Here is a 20,587-nt window from a genome sequence, read left to right on the forward strand (position 1 = left end):
ATACACAGGCCCTTCTAAGCAAAGAAAGTTTGGTGAGGTGGAGTTCGGCGTCGGTGGTTAAATTGTGAAGGTTGACAGAACAGTTGTGCTCATAAAAATTCCATTGTTAACGAGCACAAACAGCTACATTGATGCTTAGATTCACGGTGCTTTTATACAGTTTCAGATGCAGATGAAACAAGCCTGTGTCGCGATTTTTTCGTGTAGCTTGTTATTTTAGGAAATTGGGCCTTATTATACATACGGTTTGGGTATATTCAGTTAAATCACTGTGTGTTAAAAATAAGGCCATGCTGTTAACAAATGCAGGCTGGTTAATAACTGGTTAAGCTAAAGTACATTTCATTGTACGTGTTTCACGAATCTCCTATCTCAATCATTTGCATCGCAAGGATTCAGTAAAACAGTCTAAAACTTTTCTGTTTTAAATGCTTGTTTCTCTCGTCGCATGCTAGCAGCAAATAGCTAAAACGTGGCCTTCAATAAAAGGAAAAACTCTGTTTTCCTTCGCGAATTTTTGAAACAATGCTGAATAAGTATACATTTATTTCCTTAATAAATATAGGTCATTTTTTTGAATATAGAGCCTCTCCAGCGACCCAGTTAGGAATACAAGCAGGTTACTCGTAAAAAATAGTAACTCTTATTTATCATGTTTGTTTTCACTTTTTATTTTTGATGTGGTCATCGTCGGCTGGACGAGGAGTTCAGATGTCAGAACACACTTTTAAAAACCACCTACTGGTATCTTTATCGATTTTTGTCAGACCAACCCTGCCGGACAGGAAGCAATTGTTGCGGGGATATAGTGATGTGCAGAACACTGTTTCTCTGCACTACAACGGCGGAAGACAAAATCTGACAGACTCTAATAATTAATGAGTAAATATGCAGGTGAGATTTAAACCGTTTTACGCAGATTCCAAAACGATTTAGCCTGCTCCAAAGAAGTTCTTTGAGTTATACTCTGGATGGTGCAGATGTTGGTTATAAAAGCGTGGAGACAGGATTGCTTATTGAGGTTATTGCTTTATTTTGTAACCCAGGTGTTCTGGGTCCAGTTTTGGAATTAATGGCACGAGCCAGTAAGGTTGGTGGTGCTAGCACAAATGGGTGTAACGATCTTATACTCGCTGTATCAGGGGCACCCGTAGAATTTTTTCCAAAGGTACGCACTAAATTATTTTGTTCCAGTAATGATACAATTTGTGATGTGCTCGACATAACAACCTTGCGTCCAGGGGCGTTTATTATTGTGCTGAGGGGTTTGAAATTCTTTGAAAGCCCTGTCTAATTTTCGCTTTTGCTAACGCTCAAAATAGTGCAAAAAACTTGCCCTTTGACGCCTCAAAACAGCTAAAAATGACTAGAAATGAATCGCATTCTCAAATGTTTAAGAATAGTAGCTGGCAAATTGCTTTGGGTGATTTTGTAACGCCGGATAACCCGTTTTTTAGGTTTTGTAAGAGCAGCAAAGTTTTTTCGTAAACTAAGTGTCCGTTACAACGTTACATTGCTTTTATATCAACATCGCATCTCACTTGCTGTACAGGTGTTAAGTAACCGCTGTTACACCGCGCAAAATAATTGTGATTGTAACGAAGCGAACGATTTGTTTGATATGTTGTATGTATTATTCAAAAATATGTTGTAATCATTAAGTAATTATAAAGCAATAAAACCTTTGTTGATTTCTTAGATTTTAGGCTTAATAAGTCAATCAAAAAGAACAAAGTAACCTAGCCTATTTGCGATAAATGTGAATCCAATCAGTAGCGATGAATATAACACTGAAACCAGCACGGCGACAGCCTGAAAATATCCCAAGTGAAAAGCTTTTTAAAACGTAATGTAACGATAGGTATCACTGTAACGGCCAGACGTGACACCAGAGGCTTAACAAAAACAACGGTAGAAACTCAGCAGTAAAACTATCAGTTATAAAGAGAAGCGGGTGGACATAACTACAAACAATAGGGTCGCGGCTATTACATATAGGACATGACAAATAATAATAATAAGACATAACCAACACATAAGTAAATTGCAGTCTAGAGAGGTTGCCGTGACAACAAAACGCTCTACGTCAGAAGAAACTAAAACATCCCTCTCCCTTTCTGACCAATGCTAGTTTGAATATAAAGGTCAACACAGCAATCTGGATGGCTGGGAATGTAGTGATCAGTGACGTAAAGATGGGGAACGTTCAAACTTTGTGCGGTGCACAAACTCAATCTTAAACAGGCAAGAGTGTCGAAGGCTAAAACAAAGGTGAGAACGGCAAACCTAAAAACATAATTTAAATTGTTAAAATGTACAAAAGAATCCTTCCCGCCGTGATGTTTCCCGTCACGTCATCGTTGTCAATGTTCCAGAATGCGGGTTTCACACCCCCGGAAAAAAGTCACTCCTGGGCCTTATTCAACGCCAGGGTAGGACCGTGTCTGCTTTTGCACACGCCGTGGTCACTGAAGCAGCAGCGTCTGGCAATTCGCTCCAACCGGACTTGAGGTATCTCCACTGGTCCTTCACCTGCTGGAGATTGTGAAGTGAAGGTCGTTCGGTGAACCTGCTCTCGAAAGGTCCAACAGTAAACAGAGTGGCCTTCCGTAAAGGAGGCAGTGTGGTGACACACCGGTGCTTTCATGAATAGAAGCATTGCAGGAAGCCACAAGCGCAGACAAAGGTTCATCCCAGCACTTACGATCTTCCTGGATATAAGACCACAGCATGGAAAAAGGTCAGATTATTCCCCTAGACTCCACCATTTCCAGAGGGAAGTTTAGACTTGGTATGTGTTTTTTCGCATCTCATAAGTTTGAGCAAGCCTTTGAAAAGATGGTCTTCGAATTTCGCCCCCTGGGCGCTAATACTGCAGATGCGTCATGCACCGTCAACCAACGATGGTAAAGGACACTAGAAATTTCACTTTCTTTTTGAGTTATCAAGGGCCGTTAACCTGTACTGAAAACTAAAGGCCACGAGAGGTAAAGGGCCTATGATATCAATCTCGATAAGCTAAAACGGCTGGAACTCCGTTAATGGCATCAAACCTGGACGCAATTTGGTGATTTATTTCTTATATCGTAACCAAAGATCACTAGAACGGCAATGGTTTGTAACGTCTTGTCGCCACCCGGGCCAAAAGAACTTTTCTGCAACTTTCGCACGAGTTTTAGCAATACCCAAGTGTGCTCGTCCGTCAGCGTCGACATGATTTCTTTTCAAAATATCCGAAACTAGGACGCGTGGTGTCACCAACTGAGGTACACGTTCGCCAGGCTGTGAAGTCCTCGTAACTTGCTTATGAAGAGCACCATTCAGCAGAATTAACTGGAAAAATTCGATGCCAGATCGTCAGGGCATCTGAGAAACTTGTCGAAGCGACCTTTGGATAGGAGCTTTTCCCTGTTTAATCCATTCGAAATCTGGGACTATCCGAGAATCCTGCTCCTGTACCTGGCGTAACTCATTAAATGATCGACCCAGAAGCATCCGGCAGTTAATAACTTAAGGTGGTCTTGTATGTTGCCGTTAAACGCTATTCGACTCGTGGTGGCAGCATCTTGTCGTGGAATCTCGTCATCTTTGATCGAGACGACATGCAGGAGGTGAGTTAACGTGTTCACCTTTATCTTTCAATGGGGTACAAGTACGTCGAATATGTTGCGCATCACCACATGAAAAACAGGTACGTTACTTACGTTGCGGGACGCGAGTTTGCGCAGGATCGGTCACCTCACTCCTAACATCGATCATGTCCTGTCGAAAACTGGGGACCGTCTCTTCAAATCTCTGAAAACGGGTTTGCTGTTGATGCATTATATCCCGCATGGTTGTTGTGAAATCCTTGGAGGTAGCTCGAATTTCGTCGACCATGATGCAGGTTGGTTCCATTCTCGCTGTACTGTTAACAGGTAAAGTATTGCTGCCCTCGCTGTCGGCCGTCGTAACTAAACGAGCAGCCTTGTAAAAATTTAGACTTCCACGTAATTCGGTTTCAATCGTCTGCGCTTAAGTGCCGTCTTGCAGAACCTTTAACAATGTTAAATACGGCAGTTCATTTTCCGATCCTTATCTTCGGACTTAAGTTGAGCAAGGTTCACTAGATTTTTAATCTCATATACGAAATGTTTTCGCTTTTTTGCCGCAGTTACAACCGGCCGTATAGTTCATCTCGTGCCCGAATTGTGCGTCCATTACTGTTAGACAGGCTTCTAGCACGTTCGACAATTTCTTCATAGCTCAGAGCAAAGGTCGCCATTAGCTATTTCCCATAAAAAGTCTTTATCAATATACAAATGAAATAACTATTTGTTCCACTCATTAGTGGCCTTCATACTAGCGCAGCATGAATCAAATATCTCTAGAAAATCTTCTATTTTATATCCCAGTCGAAAAGAGGATAGGGGGTACAACAAACTGAGCAGCAATAGCGAAATCTATAATTACAACCAAATGACTGTGATATCCTGGCGCCAATTTACGTTACGATAAAAGGAAGGTAAAACCAGGTTTGTTATCTCTATGTTCGTGTTTCAGGAAGTTCAGAGAACACAACCGAAACATGGTACGCACAATCGCACATACGTACAGTGCGTAGTCACTGGCACACAGGGTGATTCCATTATATGGAGCTCGGGCTTAGCCACTTTGTTGTGAATATTGAAGGCTCTCGATACCAAGGCGGAAAAATAAAGTAGAGTGAAGAAAAGACACATCTGCTCACCAACTATTGAAAAAAAACTGCAGATGTGTGAAATGAATGTGGTGAACCTTGTTGTACCGATCACAATGATAATATGCAACGAGATTTCTGTTTAAAACTGTTGTAAAGTCGCTGTTAACAATTTCTTGCAAACAAGTTTTCTTTTCTCGGCCTGTTCTGTTTTGTGCTTATTCCATTGTTATATACACATAATTGTTGTGTTTTGTAAAATGTTTTTTCACTATTTTCGGGTTTAATATGTGACTTATTTTTATAGTATTTACCTTTAAAAGAAAATAGTATGGTAAAGTTGCAAACATTTTTAAATAAATCTTTTTTAGGTATTGCTTTAATGCATATAATGGCGTTGTTATTCAGCAAACCAAGCTAGATAATGAGACATGAGTCCAGCAACCGCACTAGCACTGCGTCGTGAATTAAGATATCACATGCATTTAAAAACATGCGTTTACTGGCCGTGCTAGTTGTCACCAGCAATCTTAATTCTACTTAACTCAATCTACTTAATTTTGTTTCTAGTAGTCATTTCGGCTTCTTCACCTATTCCCGTTCATTAACGCATGCTAATTGGATTGAATTTTTGTCCATACCGCGTTTTTGACAAACAATAAAGCGAAGTGACTATTTTACCGTATGTCGGTCACGCAGCCTGTTGTTGAAGTTAGCCGGTTAATTTAAGAAAATGGCTACGCAAAACGTTAATTTTAGCTATTTAAGGTTTTATTGGAGTTTGATTTATATTGGAAGGAAGATTTCGGTTCTGTTCATGCAGGTTACTGTGTTATAACAGTTAAGTGAAGTTAGCAAAAACTGTGAAAAATAGCTTTGAACGCCCAATTTTTCCCGGTGAAATAGTGGCAGCCAAAACGGTGCCATCATTACAAGCGGTTAAAGCTACACCATTACAGTGTTTGCCAGTTCTCATTTGAATAAAGTTTAACGGAAAGGCGAAAGATATCTATTTGCTTACAGTTAGGTTGCACCCTGACCGTCCTGAGCAGCCTAAGTTCTATGAAAGTTGGCGTCGGTGCTAAAGTTGCAAAGTTTGGCACTACTTTACTGCAACTATGACACTATGTGCTCCATTTTTGTTCTGTCCAACGAGCCGTATTGATGCTTGTATTTTTTTTCGCTCTAACCGTTTGTAGTGCCGCCTGTAAAAATGAGTGTCTCGATCCTAGATGCTGGGAAAGCATACTGTATTCGCTGAGGCAAAATGCTTTGAGTAGAGCAGATAGCACAACCCAGCAGGATGAGAAATTTCTGCAAAGGTGTACATACAGATATTAAGCCACAGTACGTTAGACGTTGTTTATGACAATGTCGATTTCATTGGTGTGGGTAGGCTACTGTAAACACCGAACAGTTGTGCAGTGCATAGCATAGTAGGGTTGCCATACCCTCCTTATTTCTAAGATTTGTGCTTATTTTAAAGGTCCCTGTCTTAGAAAATATGTTTGTCCTTTTTTCTAAGAAATGTCCTTATTTTTAATTGCGTCCTTATTTTTGTCTTATTTTTAGAGCAGAGGTTCGTATTTTGGGCATTTTGACATATTTAGTATACCATTTTGTACCAAAGAGATACCAAAATTAAGAACATGCAGATAGTGTTTTGTTATTCCTTTTTTAGGAACATTGGTTGCTTTCTCCTGTTGTGCACTGTTTAAGGCGGTATTCGTCTTTCATTTCCTAGTCGTCCTTATTTTTGAGTTGAGAACGATGGCAACCCTGCTATAGGCCTAATAGACTAAATCCGAGGCTGCTGTACGAGTGGTAAGAAGCTTAAGCCTACACTCCTTAACTCTTCCTTTCACTCTTCTCGATTCCTCCTTTGAAACAGCACGAGAAGTAAGTTTCTTGTGTACTGATTCATTGCGTCGCCGGTACGTGAAAGAACCGTCAAATGTTACCCCGATATACTTGTGATCGGTCAAATTTGGTTTTCTTGTTATTAGGGTGATAGGCTGTCGACGCCATCTTGGTTTTTGTTGAGTTTCAGTTTTCATTTTTGAGGTAGCCGATAAAGTACTGTAGTCATGCTTTGGCAAAGTTGGCGCCTACTCCTGGTCACTTTTACCTATTTTCTTTTATAACAAACAATCGCTAAGTCGTTCACGTGGGAGCTGTTGGACAATACTGTGTTCGATAAACCATGGGTATAGATAAAGTTGAAAATGGAGGGTTGCATAAACGCTTCTTATGGGGCCTGATATAGCCTGCTTCACCTGTCAGTTAAGCTAGAGATAAGCTCCGATTGCAGAGAACCATGTGTACCATGTGCTTGCAGGTGAGCACGCGGAGCAGCTTGCAGCAAGATTGACCATGCTGGATCGTCACTGTTACGTCCAAGAGAAACGTTTCAGCGTCTTTAGTCTCGAACATGCCCTCCATATCTTTAGTCATAAGAGTGAAGACACTACAGTTTTATGATTGTAACTTTCAATTGATATGAACATTGAACACTATTGTTGGTTGAAAATTTCGTTTCTCATAAAGCCGCTAATAAATGAGTTCAGACGGAAGCATGCTCAATTGCTCACCCGGAACAGCCATGCCGAGGTTGGAAAGAGATAATCCCGGGAATTAGCCAACAAATTAAGTTTATAATTTCTTTACCTATCCTGTTAAATACTACGATCCAAAGCATTGTTGACAAGTAAGCAACCGGTTTGAAATAATGCATACTGCACAATCGTCTAAAAAAGCCTTTCGTTCCAACCAATCGGCTTGTGCTTATTTTCACACGCAATGATAATTGCATAATGCATTTGAGCGTGTTTTGAACGTGATAAGACGTAATCAAAAATTGCATTTTTAATTGAAGTAAATGAATTTTGTTTTTCCCATTACTGCTGTCAGTTTTAACGTGGCAAAGCATATTGCGGATACATAACGTTCGATATTTCTCTACTTTCATGTTGATCGGGTTGAACCCACAAAAACTGAGTATGTATGAAACCAGGCTAGCAATGGAAATCCCATTTTTGTTGGAATAAACAAGTATCCTATCCTACCGTCTATCCCAATAACGCAAGCGTCGGATCATACATCGTACAGAATGTCCTGCGGTAAGTAAAGTGATGTTTGAAATATTATCGAGAAATATAACATATCACAGCCATTATAAAATTTCAGCAAAAGAAACCTTAATTTACAAACTGAGCACGTTTCTTTTATTTTAGCTTAAAAACCATGAAACCCATAGTATAGGCCTACGATCTATGCTGCCGAAAACAGAATTGTAGCTTATCTGGAAAGAATAGATAGAATGGCACACTTTAAGCATGTATGAAATATACTCTCTGCATTGTAAATAAGTTATAATAAACAGTGCTACTGCTTTTTACGCCTATATTGTTGGAAATGTGTTCTTGTGTAGCTTACAACATGGTATGACATACATTTCCGACGATGTCGATTGTCTGCCGCTTCAGCTTTCGCATCATCTCGAATTTCTACTCCAAACTCTCCTCAGCTGGAAGTTGAGTCTTATCAATGACACTGCGGGTGACAGTTTCGTCAGTAAAATCTCTGCGTGAGACCATTCTCAGGTTTGAAATTAAAAAAATGCATGGGCCCAACGTCACGTCGCTTTGCTGCCCACGTGCTTTGTATTCAGGAAACAAACGAATTGCGCAACAGATTGTGACCAACGAGTTACCTAGGCAACAGCGATTGCCTTTTTCCTAAGTTCCCGTCGAGGTTTCAGTCTTTACATTGTGCCCTCTTTGTGTCGTTTTTGTGGTGATGCATTCTTTTTAAATGTTGCTTACGCATTTTAACGTTAGCTGCTTCAGTTTAGCGACATGAGTGATTCACTTGGATCGTTGAGCGTTCAAGTTACGCGCTTAATCCCTTGTATTAAGTGTAACAGGGCATTCGTTATATATCGGAGGGCGAGTTTAGGATTCGGATCCATTTTAGCGACAGATAGTTATAACGTATAAGGCAGCGGAAACAGTTCTTGGTGTGGGTACGTTTTTTCATGTAATTACGGCCGTAGCGTTTGCTACAACTGCATGTACTTTACTTAAGAAAATAGCACGTATGGTATTTTGTATAATTCAATTAAATGAAACTAATTAACTGCGCCTTGCCGGTAACACCTTTGGCTAGATTGCAAGTTTATTACCTTTTTTGTACCATTTAGTTATTATAGCTGTATAGTATGGCTTAGTCCATTGCTGGCTATTTTAAGATTTGTTACTGCGAATTCGTTTTCTGCTGAAGATGAATAATGTCGAATTCCATGATTATCATCAATACTCCCCCGTTAATACGTTCTGCAGTTATAACTATGCTGATGCCTCTCGATCTGTTGCTTACCAGAGTGCAGATCTTCAGGTTCACCATTCTCACGTGGAATATCAACGTGCTGTCTCAGTAACAGACAGCGGCAGGCAAGGTTACGTGGGTCAATATGAAGATCAACAACACAATGCTGCTGGTTCTTCGTCTTTCGCATCTCCGCCCGAGTTCCTTGCGTGCAGTACCAGACAGAATATTGTGCTTCAATATGAAGATCAACAACATAATGCTGCTGGTTCTTCGTCTTTCGCATCCCCGACGGAGTTCCTTGCGTACAGTACCAGACAGAATATTGTGCTTCAATATGAAGATCAACAACATAATGCTGCTGGTTCTTCGTCTTTCGCATCTCCGACCGAGTTCCTTGCGTACAGCAGCAGACAGGATGTTGTGCGTCAAAAGGAAAATCAACAGCATGATGTTGTCTCTTTATATCCTGCAACTACGCCGAAATATCATAGTGATGTTGGTGTTTGTTCGTCTGACCCCGTTTCTGTTAATGATGATAATTTAAAGTTTCCAGCTTATGCTCAGCACATCTCTAATGCTCACGATGTTGGTAGTCTTCAAGATAAAATCGGTCGAATTGGGCTAATTTCTTTGGATGATATTTTACGCAATATACCTACTCGAGGTGAGGACTACCTATTAAAAGTGTTATTAGTTTGTACGAAAAACAAGTGTTACTCCTAAATACTGAAAACTATTTGTTCTAAAAACAATTATTTTGAGTTAATAAAAATTTAACTGGCAAAAATATAACTACAAAATTAAGCATAATAAACTAAGATTCCACAAAATTTTTCAAGAAATCTTTGCGCCGCTTTAATACCCTCTACTTCAGGGGCGCCCAACCTTTATTAATCCAAGGTCTACTTTTTAAGTAGCCAACCTCCAGCGGTCTACCAGTTCAGTATGAACATCGCAAATCCAAACACATCATTTCCTGTGTTTCTTACTTGCTACTTTCAAACGTTGTCAAATCCTCCAACATAACCTTCCACGTAACGTAAAGTACATAGTAGTTTCACAATGAAATTTCTATAACAAACTTAACTCGGACGCAAAATTCGAACCAATGAAAATGCGCTCAAAACCTTGAAGAAAAGGTTAAATTTCTTTATGAAATTAAGACACGTTTAACCTATTTAAAAAATCATTAAAATTTGACCAGTGGTTTAGCGGGTAAATAGATTTTAATATTAAAACGACATAGTTGCAGAAGCAATAAAACTGAAATTCTCCCATTTCCTTCATTCTCTTGTTCAAACAATAGTAGATATCATTTCATTGGTAGACATCACGTCACAAACCTAACCTCTTTCAAGTACATGCATCCAGAGAACCTTCTAGAAACGGAGTTAAGGTGATTCGTTTGTCGTAAAGTTAGTCAATCGTTAGCAGTTTTGGTAATCAAATTTTATTCGAATAAATTGATCAGGTTTCGCCATTTGAAGTCGGTTTATTAGTGGATTGTTTAGTTCCTAACAACATGGCAATCGGTTGATTATTCAATTTGAAGGTTAAGCAGTTTTGTGTTTGACACAGCAACTAATAAAAAGTTGTGTTGGTCACACCGTTAAAGTAACAATAGAAACATGATGTAACACTAGTCCACAACAACTATTAAAAATTGAATTAAACAAGTTATTTAACTCTTACTCGATTATTTGGTAGGCAATCTGTTACACATAAAAAATTTTTATTTTTTCTAATGACCTCGCGGTCAACTTGGGATCTGTCCGTGGACCACTCGGAGACCGCGATCGACTTGAGCACTCCTGCTCTACTTTGTATTCAGCTATCGACAACTCGATAACATTCAAATGTTACTATTACTGAGATTTTCTTATCTTTTCTTTAACAGTTCAGATTCAGTTAGTCCCTTGCATGGTTTGCGGAGACAAATCATCCGGAATCCATTATGGGGCCATTACCTGCGAAGGGTGTAAGGTAAGCAAATTCGTGGTGTCGTTTTGTTCTGAAATCACGCCGCCGAAATATTTATTACTCATGAAACATCACTTAGTGTTTCAGTCTCGTATATGTCAGAATTACGTTGTCATTTGACGACGATTTGTTAGAGAACAAATTTGCTATTTATTAACCTCTGTGCAGTGAAGCTGGTGGGAACGGATTCAGCCCATGTTGTGTGGAAATATATTTCAACCGGACCAAGTAATGCCTGTATTCCTTTCATTAACATAACTCAGAAAAATCAATGCATTTTTACGTGTTCAAAGCATGTTTGTGTAATCGCGCCGTATTTGATTTTATTGTTTTTAAAGTATTATAGTTAGCCGATAAGGTTTTTGTTTCCTTGAGACAAAGGTTTTGTAACAAAGAAGATAATGAATTAATGACTAACAGGTTTCGTGTATGCCAACAACCTTATCTTCGTCTTGTCGACCTCATTACCTACTTTAAGTCGCAAGTCGCCGTTCACGTTCGTTTCACAAACAATGCTGTCCGGTCTCATATCAAGCTGCGATTATCTGTCATGACAAAAATGTGCTGTGCTTTAGTTAAGTAGCTTTGCCGTTGACTTTTCACGCAAAAATAATGATCTACATTGATCTCTGATGATGAAAAGACGAATATAAGAAATAAATGCATTATATTTCAACACAGTTTTAAAAGTCGGTTTTATTTAATCCTGGATCGTGTAACCAGGCTTGGTGAAAATAGCCAGTTTAACGTCGGGTAACTGCAGCATGCAACACATCTGCGCGTTATAATAAAATCTCCAGCCTGCGTCCATTGTGTCGGTCTCGCATGTGGCATGTTGTCGTACAATTCTTTTCTGGCCTTAATATTAGATCGTTTATTTGTCGCTTCATTCGATATAATCTTGCTGAAATATTTACGGAATTGTTTTGGAAAATTTGTTTAATAAAGTACGCTAATACTAGAATTTTTAGTTGCTTTATTGTTTGTTGGCACTATATTGTATTTGTGAAGGGTTTCTACAGAAGATGTCAACAACACATGCAAGAGTACAATTGTTCAAGAAGCGGAAGGTGTAAAATTAATCGCACGACCAGGAATCGATGTCAGTTTTGCCGTCTACAAAAATGTGAGGCGGTGGGCATGAGCAAAGACTGTAAGCACACAATTAATAATGTTTTGAATTTGTGTAATTTGACTTTATCTGTTTCATGCATTTCACTTATATATATATATATATATATATGTATATATATATAACAGGCTTTACAAATATGGTATGATTCATGTTAGTGATTGTCACTGATTGATCATGCCGAAACTTGCGGTAGCTGATTAAGATATTACAACAAGAGATATTAAAGCCTATTTTACCAGAAACGCCTTAATGTGTTTTAAAATCTTTCTCGGCGGTTGGTATAAATTGATGATTGCAGTAACGACAATCTTATCAGTTCTCTGGTTTCACGAAATTACTTCGTCACCACATCGGGCCTTTTAAGATTTACTTTTAAATTACGTTGTGGATTGCATTTCTACTTGACTTTTTTCCTGTGATCAAACTAATAGCAGCAATCGGTGCGGCTGCGACTTTGTTTGATGTTAGTATTAAATTCTGAAAAGTAATTGTCTCACCAACGTTTGGCACTCGATCACAGAACTTTGTTTACAATGTCGCACTCTTGGTGCGATAAACAATTCAGATTTCTTCTTATCAATGGTGGTGAATTTTGCATAGATTTAGTTTAACTTCGTGTTTCTGCTCGTAATACCAATTGTTCTGTTTATTGTTTCTTACTTACCGGAATATTTCAACTAAAAGATTGCTCCACCCAGTGCTATGTCCAATTTTTGTTAAAGATTAGTACTTCGTTTTTACCCAAAGTACAGTCTGTAAAACTATGTTTAACTTACATATTTTTATACATATTGATTTTGTGTTATATTGTTTCATTTCCGTTATAACATTGAGATTATTAATTGGAGTTTTTGCATTTGATTAAACAACATAACTTTTAGGTGTAAAGTTTGGACGAATGTGTAAACAGCAGCGAGAAAATCTTGCTAAATTGGTTTTCTATTATCAGCATCTACGACGACATGGACTACAACATGACCCTTATTTATACCAACAGTTGAAATTCGTAGGGCCCCACCCGTTCGGGTATATATCAAAAAAATTTATGGTAAATTTAACTTGAGAAGTATAACGACCATACTTACCCTTTTATATTTTTTATGAATAGAGCTAGCGGTGCACATGCCGCATTGTTTTACGCGGCTTCAGGTCCAAATGTGGCGGCTCGTCGACCGTCGCGTAATAAAACTCCGGCGAAGGTCGATCCTTTACCAGTTTTGGCGAAAATGCAAGAAATGGATTTCCTGAATCTTCCACGGCTTAGAGTTTCTGACACTAGCAATTTGGTTGAGTTTGAGAGGGACATTGATCTTGCGTGCTTAGAGGTGGACCATTCTGATTCCTGCAATGGGACTTTCTCCGACAATGGTAAGCTATTTATTCATGGTCATCTATTTGCTGTAGCTCAAAGATTGCTATTTATTTTTTGGTACGCTATTGACAGGGCGTTCCGATCGAATAACTTCAGAAATAGATATCAATATTCAAAGTTCATAAAGGTAAGTTGTTGAGAAATATGTTTGGTGTCTACAACAAAACATGACAGTATACTAATTATATTGTAAAGCAATGTAACGTTTATTTCAGTTTTCGACGTCTTATCTGATAGTGATGTGACATCATCAGCTTCATACCAATCAATGTGGAACAATGTTAAGTTAATTTTCGCTAGTTTTTAGCAACAATCAGAAAATCCCTTTTTTGGAAACTCAAAGCCTTTTGCGTGAGACCTTAGAAACTTTGATTAATTCTGCAATTCTCTCAAATAGCCTACTGTTTGCGAGTGTATGCGACCGCTTAGTATATAACCACATCTTTTATGTTGTCACTAATAACTTACAATTAATCGTTGTAACATGAAACAACTGTATATCAACTAGGCTTGTAAAGAAACATGGCCTATTTTTAATTTGAACGGCGAATCTGCAAAGGTTTATATAGAAATTACAGCCCACAAACTTGCAATTATAAAATATTCAAAACTCGGTTAAAAATCAATGCGCTGTAGTTATTTGTTGCTAGACCTTGTGTTCTGTTTTGACATGTAAATTAAACGTCATGACGGCTTAATTATATCCTAACGTATTTATATAGAATACTAATAAAAAGAAGTAACCGTTTCTAAAAAAGAATTTCATTCATACGAAGGGAGAAATAAATGCTTTTAAAGATTAAAAAACCACGAAACAAAATATCTTATAACAAAAATCCTTTTACAACGTAATGTACACTTGTGCTGTTAATAGTTTAGGCCTAACCTGTAGTCGCCAATAAACAACGTTTACATAAACTTTAGCTTATGACGTAAGCCCTTTCTTAATACAATGGTTAAGACTAATATCTTCCTCCTTCAACGAACAGTACGGATTGGTTAATATTTTCGATACTCCCCTGAAATACGTTTTAAGAAGTTTGATACGATATGATTTCTTTTGGATGTTAAAAGCAACGTTTTTGCCCTCAAACTAAAAACTTTGTTTGTGTTTGAAATAATAAGCTTACAAGTAAAAATTTCAGGTTCGTGACCCCTAAAACTGCCAAAGAATTTTTAGAATCTTGTTCACCCTTTTAAAATAGACTAAAATTTTTACATAAATCCCAGAATTTCCGCGTTTCGTAAAACCAAACCAGGAAAATATTTTTCATGGTCATTCCCAAAAAAAACATTGTAGTTCTTATACAAAACGCTCACGTAATGCGAAATAGCTAAACCTCCCAATATTCCAAAATGTTGTTGAATTTTGAAAAGCTTACTTGTTTGCAACATATTCACTGTTTTTAATCGACTAGATTTATTTGCTAAAATATAGTTGTTTCATGTTACAACACGTCACTCCAAACGTAAGGGCCTATTTATGTCTGTTATTTATTTGCTTGGAGAATTTAATTACTTGCCTTAAACCAGGGCTTCTCAAACTTTTTGATGTCAGGCCCCATTTAAAAAAAAAATTTATGAAACCCCTTGATGGGTAGACTACACGTTAATGGTATTAAAACAATAGACGTCCCGTCATAAATCTCGGGTGTTGCTTTTGTCCATAGCGAAATCTTACAAATATACATAATTAATCCACGAAAGTAACTGTACAGTAAAGCAAGAACCACGGAATGAAAACAATAAAACGAATTACCAAAAGAAAATTCAATCTAGAAAAATTTCTTTTGTTTCACAACCCCAGTATTACATTTTGCGACCCCAAAGGGGTTCGTGACCCATAGTTTGAGAAGTCCTGTCTTAAAAGATAGCCTAATTGTTTCCATGTGATTAAACTGGAATGCAATTATGTGTACTAATTACATTTGCTGAGACTGAACGTGTAAGCACCTTCGGGAATAAAATGTGTTTGAATCTTTTATAAACATGACATTGTATTATTGCAAAACTGGCAGATACTAAAGTCATGATTTAGACACCTAAACACCTAAACACCTGTTTAGTTCAGTTGTTTTAAAGTAGGTAACTAACTTAGCTAGTTGGTTAGTTACTTGGTTAGTTTGTTTACTAGTTGGTTAGTCAGTTAATTTGTTGGCATTCAATGCAAACCTAAACCGGAATAGAAGGTGTAAAGAGAAATTTCGTGAAATACCTCAACAGGAGAAAAACTGTTTTGAAATTGTGGTGCAGCAGTATAGTCACTAAAGATTGGATACAAACAATGAAAATGTAAAGCTCAAGATTGTTGGTGTGGGGCGGGTAATTTTGTCGATTGTTTGCTGTGCTGTTTTTAGTAAAGCTGTTGTTCTTTTGTTTTGTGCTAACGTTTTTACATTTACCTCCAACATTCCGTAAAGCAATTCTAATAATTACCTCACGTATAATGTAGACAACAGTAATACAACAGTATGCAAACAAACAAATCAAAAGATTTAAAAAATTGATTTTTATAAAACGTGTCGTATGACCGTCAACAAAAGTTACAAAACCATGAAATAACGTCACGTGCAACTTGCATGACCTGGAGTAACCCGACACCAACATTATGATTCGGTCAACAGCCATGGAGCATAAAGCGAAAATTTTGCATTGGATTCCTAATAATACTTCAAGCATTTGCAGGTTAGTCTACAGTGGAATGAAACACTTCGTTTAACAACTAGCTAAGCCATTGTGTCACACATACAGTAATTACTGTACGAAGAAAAGATTTCACAATCTGCCTTTAAACAGAGGTTCTAATTGCCAAGCGCAAAACTAGACTAAATCTTTAGGGTAAAACAGAAAACAAAGTGCCGACTTGATTAGTACGCACAGTGTTGCGATAAAACGTTCCACGCATCAATTGAGCCTTGGGCAAACAACAGACTAGTGTATACAGGGCACCGGAATAGGTAAGTAAGTAAACAGCAATTTATTCGCACAGGGGCTAACTAATTTACAGCTGAAGCAGATTGATTACGATAAACACCCTTTCTGAAAAAATGTTCTCAAAGATAACATTTCCATGCTCTCCTTTTAAAACGACAAACTGAATAACGCAAGAAAAATAACTTCCTTCGTAAATGTAGTTGCAGTCTATGGTGACTAAACCGCAGTTTCTCTATTTACAAATAAACCAGGCTAAATGACTTAAAATATGTCCGCTATTTCTGAAGTGATGGTTTAAGTTAGGAGATTTCCATCCCAATTACTGGCCACTCGACACTGCATGCAACAAATAACGTCTGTCAAAACACGCAACATACGACAAAGTAACATCCAAAATCCAATATCGGCGACTTCACGCAGTCCTCTATCCAGCACGTAAAAGGTAGGCGGCATTCTTTGTTCAAAGTTGAGTATTTTCTTGCTCCGAACCCAACAGCTTCTTTCTGGCGCATGTGCGTCGAATCGTCACTGGATCACGCCGTCATCCAAAGTTTGCAGGCCATGAGATTCGTTAGATGCATGGTAAATAGAATAGCAGGTTGTTCGCAGTGTGCTCTATCTGCGCCTCTCCCACAAGTCGCGGAGTTTGCCTGCATTTGTACAGAGTTGAGCGAAAACGCAAGACACAGGTTTGAAAGCAATTAAGCTGAAACCGAACCAATCTGGGTAAAAACGTCCAATGAGGTGGGATTCATCGTCGTTGCTGATGAAGTTGCAAAGTGTAGCTTGACTTTCTGCTACTTCACTTTTCATTTCTGGTCTGCCCAACAAGTCGCTCAATGACTGGGTTTCGGCTTGTTCTAACAGTTGCCGTGCGGCCGGGACAAATCGGTGTCTTGATTTCAGTCATCGAACTTGCTTTGTCGCTGAAGCAAAAAGCTTCGCATGGAGTAGTTGGAGTGGCGCCGATATCGATTCGCGAGACAAAAAGTGGCTCCATCTAGCCCAAAGGTCTGGGTGATGCTCGCGAGGAGGGAAAGATTGCTGAATGGCATGGGACGTAGATATGCAATGATATAAAGCATGTATGACCCTATATTTGTTAGTGTTGATTTGGTGGCTGAGTGTGCTGTGCACTTAAGTGGGGGAGTAGATTTAGGCTACAGCTGCGGTACACAGAGCAGCAGCCCAGCGTCTAAACCTAGGCCCACGGCAAACGGCTGAACACATTGAAAGTAAATTTAATAAAATGAATTTAAGAATGCAATTCAAAAAAACTTTTCTTACCAGAGAAGATTTGCTATCCACAGGATGGTGGGTCCTCTAGTTATCAAATGTTATAACTCTTTCACGTCTTAAGGTGTTTTCTCATAAAGTAGGGCAGGTAAAATTCTGGAGCACGACTTAGTGAGCCGCTCCTGTACCATAAGCTTTGAAAGGTCGTTGTACGAATGTTCGGCGTTCCACAGTGACACGTCTAAGTCCTATACATGCTTGACATGACTGCGTTTGGCCGACATTCAACTTCCGGTATTTACAACGTAGCGTTCGTAAAACGATAACTTTATTGTAAACAAAGTCTTGGCGAAAATTATAGAGCAGCTCAATTGTAGCTTGTATTTAACTTTTTCCCCACACAAAGAGTCTCACCTGCTTGCGTTGGTTGCTTTAAGGGTTGCGTTGTCATTTTGCTAAAGGTTTCAGGAATGAACGAACGCAATACAATGTATAACAGTAAGAGAAAAATCTCCTCAACCCTTGTGGCAGATCTATCAATTTATGTGCAGCAAAGTATTCGCAACTGCGACAGATTATCACGTTATGAAGTGAATTGAATATATGCGATAATAATAGTTGTGAATTTTTACCCAGTTAATGGTTACCAATTTAATTATGGTCCTTGTTGTTCCAGTGCAGTTTTGTTGACCTATGAGTTGTTTGACAGATGTTGTAGACAGGCTACACAAATACTGGCGTTCATTGTCTTTGTTGCAAATTTCGTGCAATATTTTCAGCACTAATTCTAAACACCTGCCATCTAAAGCTGTCATTCCTTTCATTTCATTAGGAACGCCGATTACAGTTAAACATGTCACGGATATTTTGACTTTCCAAAGCTGTTTTATGCGTTAATTGTTGCATGAAACTTTTTAGCAAGGCTAGCAAACGCGAAATCCAACGCACGAACACCAACATCTTAACCTTATAGGTATGTATAGCCTATCGTTAAAACCTTCAAAAGACCTCAGAATCGAAACAGTAGACTTTAAAGTAAAAACAAATACAGATGCGTTCATCAAGAAGTCTTCTGAATATCTACTATCGACAGTTGCAAGGTGTAATACAGTTCCCGCCTCGCCCGCTCAAAAGTATTAATTAGTCGCCTTAAGCGACCGAGGCAATCGGGATCTTTTCAAAAGCCAGGCCGGTGATTAGTTAAGCATTTATTAAAACCCTGGTAATGCAATAGGAGCCATTTAATTTGTTCTAATGCCGCGATATATTAGATCATTCGGCTGCTCATCCACAATAACCGTGCAAGGGTACACAAAAATTCCATTGTTCAAATGCCAAGTATAGTTAACCACCAGATCTAAGTGTTTTCTGTTCTGCATCCTTTATTCATTCCCTCCAAATAGCTTTGCTTTGATGAGTAATTAACCGTTGTCTTTGTTCAGATTGATGAAGTAACTTAACAATAATAATCCATACCGACTAATGAAATTGTGCTTAATTTTATGAACAATCGTTGTTGCATTCAAACCGTGTTTTAAGAAGATAACAGTGATAGCTTGCTTAAGCACAATTTACATTTTCCATCGAATTTGAAAAATGACGTCTAGATTAAACCTTTTACACAAAATATGGCGAGGTTTATTCAAAGACCTGTTAATACCTTCTGTTTTCCTATTTGTACTGTTAATTTGTGTTGATCGTGGTTGAATTAAAAGAAACTTAGTTGGAATGAAACCGGAGTGTTAATAGGAATTTAAGTTCTTTTTTATCTCATAGCTTATTCTTATTAGGAAACGCAGGGGTCAGACATTGTGCATTACAAAATAGTCTAAATAAGATGGTATAAAGTAAAATATATGCTGGCCATTGTAGAATTCAGGAAAAATTTGAATTTTTACTTTAATATTGAGCAATTCTTCTGACTTTAACAGTTTGCAAAACATGAAATTGATTATTTGAGATAGGCTACCGTTAACAGTAACAAAATCGAATCTTTATAATAAGGGTGCATATCAAGTATCTACAAAGTATGACTCTATCAATCTAATTACAGTCAAGCAGTGAATACAGTCAGAAATACTTGTGTGCAATTCAGAACATGGTATAAATATATTAACAGAAGGGCCGATTGTTTGCCGCTTCAGCTATCGCATCTTCTCCACATTCATCTCAGCTGGAAGTTGAGTCTTATCAATGACACTGCGGGTGACAGTTTCGTCAGTAAAATCTCTGCGTGAGACCATTCTCAGGTTTGAAATTAAAAAAATGCATGAGTCCAACGTCACGTCGCTTTGCTGCCCACGTGCTTTGTATTCAGGAAACAAACAATTGCATCAAATTGCGATGAGCGAGTTACCAAGGCAACAGCGATCGCTTTTTTCTAATTTGCTTGGAGGTTTCAGTCTTTACATTGTGCACCATTTGCAATAGAAGGAGAAATCTCTCGCAGAGACGCATTTCTCATTTTAAATGTTGTTTAAGCATTTTAACGTTAGGTGCTTTGGCTTAGATGAGTGATTCACTTGGATCGTTAAGCGTTCAACAAATGCATCAAGAATTTAGAAATAGGAAGCATTTTTTGAACATTAATAGTCATTAGAAATTAAATTTGAATAAATTATTAACAAAGTGCAGTGAGATTTAGTTTAGTTCTTAATGGTCTTGGTGTCAGTACGTTGTATTCATGTAATACTGCCATGCCATTTGCTAATACTGGAAGTAGCCTACTTTAATTATAAAGTAAGCTAGCTTGTAGGCTAGCTTGTAGGCTAGATTGTAGGCTAGATTGTAGGCTAGTTTGTAGACTAGCTAGTAGGCTAACCTACATTACTTGTAAAGTAGGCTATATTTCTTGTATTTTGCATTTGATCAAACTGATTCACTTTTTATTAATTTTTTTCAGGTAGATGTGATTGATTGATTG

The 20,587-nt window shown here is 38.1% G+C and overlaps 1 protein-coding gene across 4 annotated transcripts; it reads left to right on the forward strand.

Moving 5' to 3' along the window:
* Positions 1–8,855: 8,855 nt before the first annotated feature.
* On the forward strand, positions 8,856–15,482 carry LOC143453270 (uncharacterized). 4 transcript variants are annotated; one of them, XM_076954541.1, is made up of 7 exons: positions 8,856–9,671; positions 10,905–10,990; positions 11,999–12,140; positions 13,004–13,148; positions 13,231–13,490; positions 13,558–13,621; positions 13,690–15,482. In XM_076954541.1, exons 1-6 carry the CDS (start codon positions 8,960–8,962, stop codon positions 13,617–13,619), a joined length of 1,407 nt encoding a protein of 468 aa, XP_076810656.1. In that variant the 5' UTR covers positions 8,856–8,959; the 3' UTR covers positions 13,620–13,621; positions 13,690–15,482. The 4 variants fall into 4 exon arrangements, with proteins under 4 accessions (XP_076810656.1, XP_076810655.1, XP_076810658.1 ...); XM_076954540.1 differs by having other exon boundaries at positions 13,710–15,482; XM_076954543.1 differs by having other exon boundaries at positions 13,567–13,621.
* Positions 15,483–20,587: the final 5,105 nt, after the last annotated feature.

The sequence above is a fragment of the Clavelina lepadiformis genome, chromosome 4 (genome assembly GCF_947623445.1).
Source record: "Clavelina lepadiformis chromosome 4, kaClaLepa1.1, whole genome shotgun sequence".
Classification (NCBI taxonomy): Eukaryota; Metazoa; Chordata; class Ascidiacea; order Aplousobranchia; family Clavelinidae; genus Clavelina; species Clavelina lepadiformis.